We start from the raw sequence: 13,899 nt of genomic DNA, 5'->3' as shown, positions 1-13,899 counted from the left end.
AGATTCTAAATAGGAAAAAGGCCATTTTTGATGATTTCAGAATGGATCTGGCAAGTGTGGATTGGGACAGGCCATTTTTGGCAAGGGTGTACTTGGTAAGTGGGAGGCCCTAAAAAGTGAAATTTTGAGAGTACAAAGCTTGTATGTGTCTGTCAGAATAAAAGGTAAAGATAATAGGCTTTGTGAACCTTGGTTTTTGAGAGATTTTGAGGCCCTGCTTAAGAAAAAAAAGGAGGTGCATAGCAGGTATAGGCAGGTAGAAATAAATGAGGTGCTTGAGGAGAATAAGACATGCAATGGAACACTTAAAGAAACCAGGAAGGCTAAAAGAAGGCACAAGGTTACTCTAGCAGACAAGGTAAAGGAAAATTCAAAGCGTTTCTACAAATATGTTAAGAGCAAAAGGTTAGCAAGGGGAAAAAAAAAACTGGTCCTCTGGAAGATCAGAATGGTAACTTATGTGCGGAGCCAAAAGAGATGGGGGAGATCTTAAAAGAATTTTTGCATCTGTGTTTACTTGGGAGATGGGCACAGAGTCTATAGAAGTGACACAAAGCAGCAGTGAAGTCATGGACCCTATTCAGATTACAGAGGCAAAGTTTGCTGTCTTGAGGCAAATTAGGGAGGATAAATTCCAGGGACTGACAAGCAGGCTTTTTCCATTGAGGTTAGGTGGGACTACAACTAGAGATCATGGGTTAAGGGTGAAGGGTGAAAAGTTTAAGGGAAACATGAGTGGAAACTTCCTCACTCAGAGGGCAATGAGAGCGTGGAACAAACCGCCAGTGCAAGTGGTACATGTGAGCTCAATTTCAACATTTAAGAGAGGTTTGTATAGGTACATGGATGGGAGGGTATGGATAGCTATGGTCAGGGTGCAGGTCAAGGAGTCTAGGCAGTTTAAAAAATGGTTCGGCATGGACTACACAGACCAAAGGGCCCATTTCTGTGTTGTAGTTTCCTATGACTCTATGACAGCCATTCTGTAGTTATCTGACAATCACAGGCACTCAGCTTGAGTCACTGGGAACCAAGATACTTTTTCCGGGTTTGCCCAGCATGAATTACTTTATTCAGCCCAGACACTGCATCAGAGACCCCAGTTAAACTACATTATCAGCATAAATTGTGCCCTCTGGACTCGGCAACTAATCGTATTAAGATTGTAGCATCCATGTTATGTAGAGGCCGAACAAGCATCATTAAACTAAGAATTTATTGACACACCAAGAACTCTACGAGGGAGAGGCAATATCTGTATGCCAGTAATGTTCATACAGAGGTGCAGAGATCATAGAAGGCAGCTTTACAAATGTGTGTTTGGCAGTTTGCTGGAATACTGTCAGACCCACAAGCTGAAAACAAAACATCAAACCTGGGCTCAAAATGGATACTCCTCCAGGGTTCCAATACATACAACCTTCGTTACTCACACCACACCACTGGTTCTAACACAGAAAAGTCTTCCCGAGTTACATTTCTCAAAAATAATCTTTACTGAAACAGAATACCAAAAACAACCTTTGATGATTACAAAACATTACAGTTGAGCACAATTTGCCATGTGGGCAATATTGATACTTACTCTTGCATAATTTTCACTCCAGAGAACTGGTCTGAGAAATGAATGGACTCTATCTTGTCAGCATGATTTGATAGGAAGTGCACCATCTAGATTCACAAAGAAAAGACTTGTCTAAGTATTTCAGCAAGCAACACTTCACCCAAATCCTTCCTGTGAACATCCAAACAGAATTTCAACAACCATCTGCAAGCACAACCTCTACTATATAAATAGAGAAGAGGTTCCCAACCTGGGGTCCATGGACCCCTCCATTTTCCTGTCCAGACCTTCAATATCTCTTGTTAACCAAGGTTCTCTAATCTTGGCAGCCTTGTCCTTCACTCTAACAGGATTGTGCTGGCCCTGAGTTTCTCCTCACTTTTAAAGGCTGAACTGAATTGGTTAGATTCTCACTGATAGAAACCTCAGGAGAAAACTGAGATGGATTATCCAGATGGTATTTCTGGCTAAAGACACCTGCAAATGCTTCACCTTTTCTCATGTAACTGTGTTGAGCATCAATGGTAAATATTTAATTTATTGATTCACACACGTGAACATGTATAACTGAGTGCTCACATCAGTACAAGCTTGATCTTTCATGCATGATTCCTTGTACTGAGGTCAATAGTATTCTTCTACCATCAGTGTTGTTCAAGACATGGTAACTCAACATGGACTAGCAGCTCGTTACATGTAATTTTATAAAATGAACTATTAAAATTTGTCAGGCTTAAGCTCTGGGAGAAAATCTGAATTAAAACTAAGTTCTATAGAAATATTGTTAGCTTTTACAAACTGAACTCAGTACCCAGTTCAGCACACTCACCCTATTGTCCAATATACCTTCTGTGACTTCACCCATTTCAGACAGGATGGAGAGTGAATCAGGAAGCCCAAACTTAATCCCTGACTTGGGCTTATCGCTGCAGAATTCACTCTAGAAAGGAAGCAGATGTTGGATGTAACTCCACATTATGTATAAATTGGAAGGTCAGCAGTTGGCCTACAGCAAGTTAATGATCAACTAAAAGCTCTGAAGGTTAACGCATAACCAGGAATGCACTCACACCTCCCATTGCCATCAAAGGCCAGGATTGATTTCAGATTTTTACTTCCAGCAACAGAAACAGTGTGGGAGAAATCTTTGCAACTGGTCCCATCTGTTAAACCTGTATCTTAGCAAGTATTTACATGCTTATCATCTATATCCATCAAGAACTGAAGGGCAGCAAGTTCAATAGTTTCCAATGTCTCCTTCAACACACTCAGGAATCTGTTAAAACTCCTATTAAACTGCAATGTTAAGAGGTAGTTTGATTATTTCAATTTTGCAGTATTAACAAAACATAATAAAAGAAACAGAAAGACAGCTCTATGCCATATTTCCATTCTTTCTCGAAAAACCTTTGATATCTTTTATATGTAATAATTCATGTACCTCAAACATATTCATTGACATTGTCTCTAGTGTCTATGGTAGAGACCAAAGATTCACCACCATCAGAGTTTCTCTTTAGTTCCAAAAATGTCTTACCCTTCACTGTGAAGCTGATTCTGGATATCCTAGCCAGGTGAAACATCCTCCTGCATCCAGCCAGTTAAGCTCTGAGAATTTTGAACATTTAAATTCGACCTCTTCTCATTTTTTTTAAAACTAGTGAACACAGGTCTAATCAAGCCAATCATTCTTCATGCAACAACCCTGTTATTGCAGGAAACAGTCTGGTGATTTCTTTTGCACCTCCTCTCTGTCAAGCATATCCTCTCAGATATGAAGACAAAAAACAAAATATTCTGACAAAGGATCTTGGACCTGAAACATTAGTTCTGGTTGTCTTCCCACAGATGCTGCTTGACCTGTTGAGTATTTCAAACACTTTCTGTTTATATTTCCTATTTCTAGCACCTGCAGTTTTGTTGATTGACACAATAGTCCAAGTTGGCTCAACCAAAGTCCTGTATAATTGTTTTAAGACGTCCTTACTCTGGTACCGCAGACTTCTTACAATGGAGGCAACAACTCGATTGCTTGCGTAACTTCTTGCTGCACCTATAGGTTTCTTTTAGGTGATCGGATCTGATTCGGTGCCCAAGATTAGACCATAACTGACTCGCATTTCAACTCCGTGTATCTACCTTCAATTCATATTTTCAGAACTGATTGCATAGATAATAAATCCATTTATCAGAATCTTAAAAGCTAGCAACTGAATGTCAGTGATAGTGTACAATTTATGCACAGAATATCAAGTAGTAATTCACACAATAATGACAGTCTATTTGCCTGGTCATAGACCATACTAAACAACATAACGACTAAAAGTGGCAGCCATTGGAACTGGCCTCTGTGTGTCATTACATACCAGATCCTGCATTTCCTTCTGCAACCGGATCATAGCTTTCCGTGACCCAATGGCAAACACATAGGTGTCCATGTCTTCCTCGTTCATAGTTACCTTGATTTGCTACAAAAAGAATCACAACAAGCTCTCAATTCCCTTCTTAAAAGCTAAAAATTGGCACAATAAGCTGAGGGAAAAAATGGGAAAATTTGGAATGTAGGCTTGGAGAGTTAATAATCATCTCACATTGCCTTTGCTCGGGAAGAAACAACTTCCACAAATCCCTGCCTGCAACTAATGGGAGATTTATTTCAGGTAAAATAATAGTGGAGGTTAAAGTATTTGCCTGAGGGGTTTAAAACAGAGACTTAAACAACAAAAAAGTTAAGATGTAATGTGATTAACAAAAAAAAACATACTACATTTAATGGAAATCTTGAAAAATCTTCAGATAATAAAGTATCTGTCAGATACAGCTCAGATGTTACGGAAAGGCTCTGTATCTCTGGAAGGTCAACTAACAGAGTTGTTCTTCAATAGTATGAACTGTGCTCAATTTGTAGAAAAGCTGAGATAGATCTGGAAGTGATGGTAGGTTAGAGAAAGTGAGAGTAACAGTCCAATCATTACATAGTGAATGATACAATTGAGGTGCAGTATTATAATGCCCATCTTAGCTGCTCTTGGGGAGGTAGCAAGCCACCTTTTTGAACATCTGCAGTCACTCTGATGAAAGTAAATAGTTTTACAGTCATTTTTGAGTGGCATCTACTGAAAAGTCAACTATATGGGTTGGGCCTAGAGTCACGTACAGTACATACCACACCTGGTAATGACAGTAGATTTCCTCTTCTGAACAATATTAGTGAACCAAATGGTTTTTACAACAATCCAGAAACTTTTGCAGTTATCATTACTATTATTGCCTAAATTCTAGATTATTGAAAAAATTTAAATTTTACATCTGTGGTGGGAGAATTTGAATGTGGGCCTCTGGATTGTTCAGTTAGTCCTCTGGTTTACTCGTGGGTAAACCAGTCTCTGCACTTTGACTATATCCTGCCACACACAATTTTTCCCCATGATAAGGATACTGAGAAGCAGTATTTGTGTGATGGGAAAGAAACCATGAAATCAAATAAATCAGAACGCTCTGCTCTCCATTCCCTCCGCACCAATCCCAACCTTACCATTAAACCCGCTGATAAGGGGGGGGGGGGTGCTGTTGTCGTCTGGTGCACCGACCTGTACATAGCGGAGGCACGACAACTCGCTGACACCTCCTCTTATCTACCCCTGGACCATGACCCCACTAGGGAGCACCAGTCCATTGTCTCCCAAACCATTTCCGATCTCATCAGCTCGGGAGATCTCCCATCCACGGCCACCAAACTTATAGTTCCCACACCCCGCACTTCCCATTTCTACCTCCTACCTAAGATTCATAAACCTGCCTGTCCAGGCAGACCCATTGTCTCTGCTTGCTCCTGCCCCACTGAACTAATTTCTGCCTATCTCGACTCCGTTTTATCTCCCCTTGTTCAATCCCTTCCCACTTATGTTCGTGATACTTCCCATGCTTTACATCTCTTCAAAGATTTCAAGTTCCCTGGCCCCCAGCACCTCATTTTCACCATGGACGTCCAGTCCCTATATACCTCTATCCCCCACCAGGAAGGTCTCCAAGCTTTCTGTTTCTTCCTGGATTCCAGACCCAGCCAGTCACCTTCTACCACCACTCTTCTCCTCGCGGAATTAGTTCTCACCCTTAACAATATCTCCTTTGGCTCCTCCCACTTCCTCCAAACTAAAGGTGTAGCCATGGGCACCCGCATGGGTCCTAGCTATGTCTGCCTTTTTGTCGGCCATGTGGAGCAATCTATGTTCCAAGCCTACACCGGTACCTGTCCTCCTCTTTTCTTACATTATATCAACAACTGCATCGGTGCTGCTTCCTGCACACATGCTGAGCTCGTCGACTTCATTAACTTCGCCTCCAACTTTCACCCTGCCCTCAAATTCACCTGGTCTATTTCCGACACTTCCCTCCCCTTTCTAGATCTTTCTGTTTCTATCTCTGGAGACAGCCTATGCACCGACGTCTACTACAAACCTACTAACTCCCACAGCTACCTAGACTATTCCTCCTCCCATCCTGTCTCCTGCAAAAATGTTATCCCTTTCTCTCAATTCCTCTGCCTCCACCGCATCTGCTCTCAGGATGAGGCCTTTCATTCTAGGACAAAGGAGATGTTTTCCTTTTTTAAAGAAAGGGGCTTCCCTTCGTCCACTATCAACTCTGCCCTCCATCGCATCCCCCATATTTCACGCACCTCTGCCCTCACCCCATCCCCCCACCAGGGATAGAGTCCCCCGGTCCTCACCTATCACCATACCGGCCTACAGATCCAACGTATAATCCTCCGTAACTTCCACTACTTCCCACGTGATCCCACCACCAACCACATCTTCCCCTCCCCCCCACTCTCAGCTTTCCGCAGGGATCGATCCCTACGTGACTCACTTGTCCATTCATCCCCCCCCCCCATCGGGCACTCATCCCTGCAAACAGAATAAGTGCTACACCTACCCCCACACTTCTTCCCTCACCACCATCCCAGGCCCCAGACCGTCCATTCAGGTGAGGCACCACTTCACCCGCGAGTCAACTGGGGTGATATACTGTATCCGGTGCTCCTGATGTGGCCATTTATACATTGGGGAGACCCGCCGCAGCCTGGGAGACCGTTTCACCGAACACTGGCGCTCGGTCCTCCAGCAGTGGCAGGATCTCCCTGTGGCCACACACTTCAATTCCACAGACCACTCCCACTCCGACATGTCTGTCCATGGCCTCCTCTGCCATCAAGATGAGGCCACACGCAGGTCGATGGAGCAATACCTTATCTCCTGCCTAGGTAGCCTCCTTCCTGCTGGCATGAACATCCAACTCACTGACCTCTGTTGATACCCCTGCCCCCCCCCCACTTATGCCCATCCCTATCTATTATTTTAGTCTGGTTCTCTTTCCCTCTCTTCCCCCCCCCCTCACTATAATCTCTCCCCCCAGCCCTACCTTTCTTTCTCTTTTATTTCCCATAATTCTCCACCTTCCCCCGAGCCTATTTCCCTCCAGCCTATCACTTCCCAGCTCTCTACTTCATCCCTCCCCCCACTTCTTATCCCCCCTCGACCATCCCATGTTACTTCACTCCTGATGAAGGGTTTCGGCCTGAAACATCGTTATTACCTCCTCCCATAGATGCTGTCTGGCCTGCTGCGTTCTGCCAGTATTTTGTGTTTTTTATCAGATCGATATACTGCCAACTCTGAAAACATTATTTAGATTCAGTTCCCTGCGGTCCTGGATATTTTTTCATTTCATGCATTTATGCAATTTTTTTGAAGGTTATTATCAAATCTGCTTGGATCATGCTTGCTGGCGGCACATTCAAGATTACAAGGAATTGCAGAAGGAATTAAATTCAGTTAAGAGTGGAGTTTTGCAATTTGAGAAGTTAAACCAAGACAGGACTTGCACAGCACATGGCAGAGCCCTGGAGACTTGTAGAACAGAGGCTTTATGGTACAAGTATGTAGTTCTATGAAGGTGGCAACACAAGTAGACAAGGTGATGAAGCAGGCATTTGGCATTTCCTCCTTCATTAATCAAGATACTGAGTAAAGGAGTTGGGATAAGTTACAACTGTACAAAATGTTGCTGAGACCAGACAGGGTACTAAGTGCAGTTCTGGATGCCCAGCTATAGGCAGAGTGTATTGAGCTAGAAAGGGTGCAGAAAGATGTTGCCAGGACTGAAGGGCTTGAGTTAAAAGGATAAACTGGAAGGCTGGGGCTTTTTGCTCTGGAGCCTAGAAGACAGAGGGGTGATTTTATAGAGTTTATAAAATCTAGGGAGTTGTTCTTAAAAGCACAATGTGAGTTATTCTCTAGTCTTCCAGTACCTCACCAAGGCTAGGCAGATTAGATAGTCACAGTCTGTTTCCCAGGGTAGGGATATCTAAAATTAGAGGACACAGATATATAGAGGGGAAAGAGTTAAAGGGGTCCTGAGAAGCAAGCTTTTCATAGAGAGGGTGGTGAATATGTGCAATGAGCTGCTAGAATAAATGGTAGGGGCTGTTACAATTACAATGTTTAAATGACACTTGGACAGGTACATGGGCAGGAAGAGTTCAGAGGGATACGTGTCAAAAGCAGGCAAATTGACTACATCAGGTAGGGATCTTGGTCAGCATGGATGAGTTGAGCTGAAAGACCTGTTTCATGCTGTATAATTCCGGAATAAACTGTCAGAGGAATAGATAAATGGAGGCAAGAACAGTAAAAACATTTTACAGACGTCTGGATGGGTACCTTAATGAGTGACTGTTCAGCATAGACAGTGGACCAAATGGCCCAGTTCTATGCTGTACATCTCTAGGACTCCATGAAAAAAAATGTTCCACTACTAGTCCTTTCCCTAAACAGTTTAAATCAGTAGCCTCTGCTTAAGATTCTTCTCATTTACTGCATCAAAACTGTTCAAGATTTTGAGCTCTTCAAATCTTCAATTTTTCATGTTCCAATGAAAGTAGCTCCAGTCTGTCCAACTATCTGTTTCTTTGTTCTTGGTAATGCTCCAATAAATCTCTTTTGTTTCTCCAAGGCCTTGGCACTGTTTCCAAAGAGTAGTACAGTACCCAAAATTGAATATAAAGCTTTTAGTCATTGAGCCACTAATTTATAATGATTGAGCATAATTGCTTTGCATTTGTACTGTGTGCTTCTATTAACAAAACCAAAGACCCAAAGCATTTTTCCCCAAAAAGGGAATAGTCTTTTCAATTTAACTTAAAAAGATCTTTGCATAAACAAAATTGCTTAAAGATTTCTTGCTTTAGGAATGGTTGGGAATAGAGTAATCGTGGTTTAGACAGCAGTACATTGCTAGTGGATGAAGTAGCTCAATGAGCCTTAGAAATCATTGTTCTTTGGGAGATCTGGAGAAACAATTTGTGAATGGAGAGTTGGCATTAATTCAAAGCTTAAGTTACTGGCAACAACAGTTTCTCCAAGTTTGAGTTTTTTTAGGAAACTGAATTAGACTTGCTTGTCTCTGTATTAGAAACCATAATCCTGGTCCTTAATGTTATACATACCACTTGGTCACTGGCAGGTCTCATCATTCTTGCAAGTACATTCAGGAGATCTTGCCGTTTCAAAAACTATATAAAAAAGAAATTCAAATGCCAAATGGTTACAGAAGCATGCAGCATCACTGAAAAAAAAACACACATTGCCCACATTTAAGGTTCATTGTGTAATTTGGAAATTGGGATCAACAACACTTCAACAAAGAAGTGGAAGACCACAAACACCTTTACAACTTGAGTCTGTGGGTACTGACTTGTTTTCCAATATATTAAGATATTTGCAGTTCAAATTTTCTCTAACCACGTTAGACACCACTTTGAACATCAGTTGATAAAATTGAACTCTGATTCTATCTGCAAACCTAAATGTTGACAGACCTGTGGTTGCAGTGTGTTTTGTTGTTATTAAGGAATGCAGCATTTATAGCTGTTTGCTCCCTTACAAGCCTTTTACCACTTTAACCACTTTGAATGATCTGGCCTTTGACATAACAAATGCTACTGGAACCTTCCACCCAGTTGTCTGTAATATCTCAGCCCGCGCTGCAGTGGACTGATTGGCAAACCATCTTTTCACCAAAGCTGGATTCTTCCAACAGCTGACTTATCAGCCCTGAAGGACAAAATGAAAGTCTCCTCTCCCAGAACAGGAAAGTCATTCTCGGCTGGCTGACACTGAGGTAGTACTACATTTGAGCATCTGCACTTTGTTATGATATATTAAACTGGCTCAGTCTGTTTTGGTAGGATTTTAGAAGATGCCACAGGATTTTCTGAAGGGGAAAGAAATGGCATCTTGTCCTTTTCAAATATGTACTTACATCCACTAGAATAGCATAATTCCCTGATTTCTGGATGCTTCCCACATGATTTCCTGTACTTTAAAGCAATATATTGGCACGCAGCTGCTTGAGATGTTTCCAAGTATAACTTCATTCACCTCAATTTGAAATGATTCTATAACCTAGACTCCCTTTCAAGAACTCTATAATTTGTGTTCTCAGTTTTTTTTATTTGCACAATGTCATCTTTTGCACATTGGCTGTTTGTCAGTCTTTATTTACATATATGTTTTCTTCATAAATTCTATATTTCTTTATTTTCCATAAATGCTGCAAAAATGAATCTCAGGGTAATATTTGAAGACATATACATACTTTGATAATAAATTTACTTTTTTTTTAAAGAAGAGGTCTGATAAATAAAGCCTGACAGTCATGACACAATCTTTTTCTAACTGTTGACCCTACTCAACAGAGTAGTTAGGATGCAGAGAGGTTGCTGCAGTTGGCAACAACCTCCAACTCATGCATTTTGAATCCAATTTTAATTGGTTCTCCACATTCACAACTATCAGCCCACTCAGAACGTCACGTGATTTGCTTTTGAAACAAATGGGTCAGATGGGTTCAAAGGTTTGTGTTAAGCATTGGATATGAAGCATTACTCTGAATCTATCCCATGCTGTAGCTGCCCTAAGAGTGCTTGACGAAAGTATTCAGAGCGATTACTTCATCTAACTTTTGCTGAATGTGCCAGAAGGGGTATTTGGTGGGACAATGCAGTGGGTTTCCAGCGTTTTTCACTACCTCCCTTTTTGTTCTGACAATGACAGATTTGCAAGTTCAAATTTTAACATAAACTTAAAGCCTGGCAGAACAAAATAACTTTTAAATTGTGGATTGTTAAAAAAATATAAATTTAAAACATACAAAATATGCAATGGTTTAGTCACAGATTATTCAAACTGCAAGTGAGATTGAAATTAAGTAGGGTTTGCACCTTTAGCTGAATTAGCATTCCTTCACAACATACTCTCCCTGAACACCACAGATTGTAGATGTGTTCATTTTCTTGGTTCAGTTTCCCTGTGCTAGTAGGTTCTTTATTAATCCCATCATCCCCTGCAAATAAAAGAAATCATATTAGTTGCTGGATCTCACTGTGTGAAACCGTTTGTGAGAAATCATCATCGGACCAACTGTTTACCACTATAACCAATTAAAACTAAACCAACCAACTGCCGCTCCAAGTGCATAAATGATAGCACTGAACCACAGAGCTCGTGTCTGCTGGGATAACAAGTGGGAAGGCACAATGTAATTACAAGCATCCCCAAGGCTATGAAAAGTTTTTGGAGGTGAGGGAAATCAGTTATGGTTACAGTGCTTGAATGTTACTCAAGATGTTAGCCTGCATCAATGGATAACTTCTCTCTGGGAATACCATGGTCCATTGCTCTCCTTCTGAAATACAAGGGATTCAAAAAGTGTGGAGAGAAAGCAGGAAAATGGTGCTAAGGATGAGATTCGATCAAGCCATGATCTTATAGGATGAAGCAGGTTGAAGGGGCTAACTGACTTACTCCTCCTCGTGTTATCATGAATACTATGACCCAGTGTTCCTCTCAAACGTTGGTCCTCGTTTCTTCCTAAGGTCCCATGTAGTAAATCCACGAGATCGCTAATAAAATCTCCTCATCGCTGACAACCAACACAAGCACACCTCAAGGATGCATGCTTAGCCCAATGTGCAGGATCAAAAAACCTGCAGGGGGTTGCAGACTCAGCTAGCTCCATCACAGATACAACCTTTCTGACCGATGAGGACACCTTCAAAAGGCTATGCCTGAATGAGGCCGCATCTGTCAATAAAGGCCCTCACCACTTGAAACAGTGATAATAAACATGATCCGGAAATGTTGGAAATCATTCTATATTATTAAAACAAAATAATTGAAAATGTTAAACAAACAATTTATACCAAGTAAGGCTCCTGATTCATTTCAATGGGTCCATTGCATTTGTGTTTTCAGTCAGCAATTTTCCGAGCCTGAGACACCTGTGAAATTTGCAGGGGTCACCAATGCCCCATCGGATTCAGAGAACTGGTAGTTTCATGGGGCTGGCACTCTGTCATGCAGAAGGCTTACATTCAGTTTACATTTGTGAAAAGCCAAGTTATGGGCTTTACTGTTGGCCGATCTGAGCAGACCTCGGGAGATTTGCCCAGAATATAACAGATTCCTTGTCTCACATTCAGTTCTGTGAGGTTTCACAGGAAATGATATCCTCCTCTATAGGTTTACAGAAATGCTGATAGGGATGCAGTGGGAGGTGAGGATGCAGAGAATAGAAGAATCGTGCCGAGATCAGTATTTTTTATTTTGATATTTTATATGATTATTTTTTCAGAAAATGAACACCATACAACTAGAAATAAACCCCAGTTCAATCCTCAATTTTGAAAAATAAAGATGGGTTAGAAGTTTCATATTCAACTGCTTTAATGCGCCAAGGAGAGACCTTCTGAAATGACCATTGTTGCAGATGAAGAGCAGAATCAATAAAATGTTAAGGGCCAGGAACCCCAGACACCATTTATTGAACAAAGCTCAAACCAAAGAATTATTGACTTGGACTCACCAACAAGGGAAAAGTTGCCCTCTAGTAGTTCCTTGTGAGAGTTGAACCACGCAGCAGCCAGTCTACTGTTTTTGTTTTTACCTATGATGTAGTTCATGATGTAAGCCAAAAGGCCTGTCACCATCAGAATCTCCATGTAGTAGCTCTCCCAGCTGTTTTGTAGGTGATGGGGAACCTAACCAGAGTTGGAGAGCATGCTGTCATAAACTTGAATTGAGAATCATATTAAAACAAATTCAATGTTAGCAGTAGAGTACTACCAGCAGCTTTGCAGTACTATCTCAATTAACTGCATTCTCTCCACATTACAACAAACCTTATCACAATCACCTCTCCACACAAGCACACACAGAAACTTCTTAAAATTTTAGTCTTTCCTTGGGTTTCAAGAACTATAAGCTGCTTTCTCCCAGTCCTTACCTTCATTCCAAGCTGAGCTTGTATGAACACATTGCCCCTTCGTAACACTATCTTATTTTAAGTGCCACCAATCCAATAGGATACAAGGGGTTCCACCCTCCCTGCTCTTGGGACTGGGACTGTCACTCATGTTGCTTGTGCCCTGAAAGTGTGGGCCTTAGCTTCCTCACCTTGGACTATACTGTTCCTTTCGGTGTGGTGCAGGACATAGATATCCACTGGGAGCCCAGCTACAGATGTCCAGCTGTACCCACCGCCAATTCTGTAGTACTGCACCACAAGCCCTTCTCCTAGGCTCTGAAGCACTGCTCCCTGTACACTTCCCAGTGAAGAAAAGGAAAGTAACTTCCACAGCAGGGGAAAACTGGGGCTTTCCTGGCTACTTTTTCCCTATTACAGCTTGGGACAGAGTTTGGAGTTCAATCCCAGCATCCTCTGTGAGAGTCTGTATGTCCTCCCCGTGGAATGTGTGGGTTTTCTCCGGGTGCTCCAGTTTCCTCTCAGAGCCTAAAGACGTACTGGATAGGTTAATTGTGTCGTGATTAGGTGAAGATTAAATCGGAGTTGCTGTTGGGTTGGTGCTGCTCAAAGGGCCAGAAGGGCCTTCTCTGCACTGTATCACTAAATAAAGAGAGACTAACTCTGCTAATATAAATCCACTGACAAATGGGAATCCAGCTTGAGCATCTCCCAGTTCCTGAGCTTCAGTACCGCAGGTTTACAATTTTGAATCTCAAGTCATCTAGAGGCTATGTCAGATTTTGTAAGCAAGAGACAATGCAATATAATGCAATTACTGCTCGGTACTTACATTAACAATTTTAATTGGATCTTTGCTTCTGCTGGAAGGTCTGTCTGCTTCTTCATAACCTTCAAATTCTTCATCGTCAAACGGCTCTCCTTCTGCATCTCCTTCCTGTCACGTATTGAACACAAGAGCAAAATCTATACAACTTGAATTATAACAAGTCAAACCCAACAAACAATGA

General features: G+C 41.7%; 1 protein-coding gene and 1 long non-coding RNA gene across 3 annotated transcripts in view; one reads left to right on the top strand and one right to left on the bottom strand.

Moving 5' to 3' along the window:
* LOC132384575 (uncharacterized) overlaps positions 1-13,899 on the top strand; it is a 52,284-nt gene that overhangs the window by 3,254 nt on the left and 35,131 nt on the right. The window lies entirely within an intron of this gene.
* ccdc47 (coiled-coil domain containing 47) overlaps positions 1-13,899 on the bottom strand; it is a 46,294-nt gene that overhangs the window by 18,297 nt on the left and 14,098 nt on the right. For both annotated transcript variants that reach the window (XM_059955774.1, XM_059955775.1), the window contains exons 3-9: positions 13,722-13,826; positions 12,491-12,665; positions 10,848-10,969; positions 9,072-9,137; positions 3,931-4,032; positions 2,394-2,504; positions 1,586-1,671 (exon numbers count right to left, since the gene is read on the bottom strand). In XM_059955774.1, coding sequence (XP_059811757.1) covers positions 1,586-1,671; positions 2,394-2,504; positions 3,931-4,032; positions 9,072-9,137; positions 10,848-10,969; positions 12,491-12,665; positions 13,722-13,826 — 767 coding nt within the window. The remainder of the gene's footprint in view (positions 1-1,585; positions 1,672-2,393; positions 2,505-3,930; positions 4,033-9,071; positions 9,138-10,847; positions 10,970-12,490; positions 12,666-13,721; positions 13,827-13,899) is intronic.

This window comes from Hypanus sabinus, chromosome X1, assembly GCF_030144855.1.
Source record: "Hypanus sabinus isolate sHypSab1 chromosome X1, sHypSab1.hap1, whole genome shotgun sequence".
Lineage (NCBI taxonomy): Eukaryota > Metazoa > Chordata > Chondrichthyes > Myliobatiformes > Dasyatidae > Hypanus > Hypanus sabinus.
Note: the sequence above shows the minus strand (reverse complement) of the source record. Positions and strands in the feature narration are given on the sequence as shown.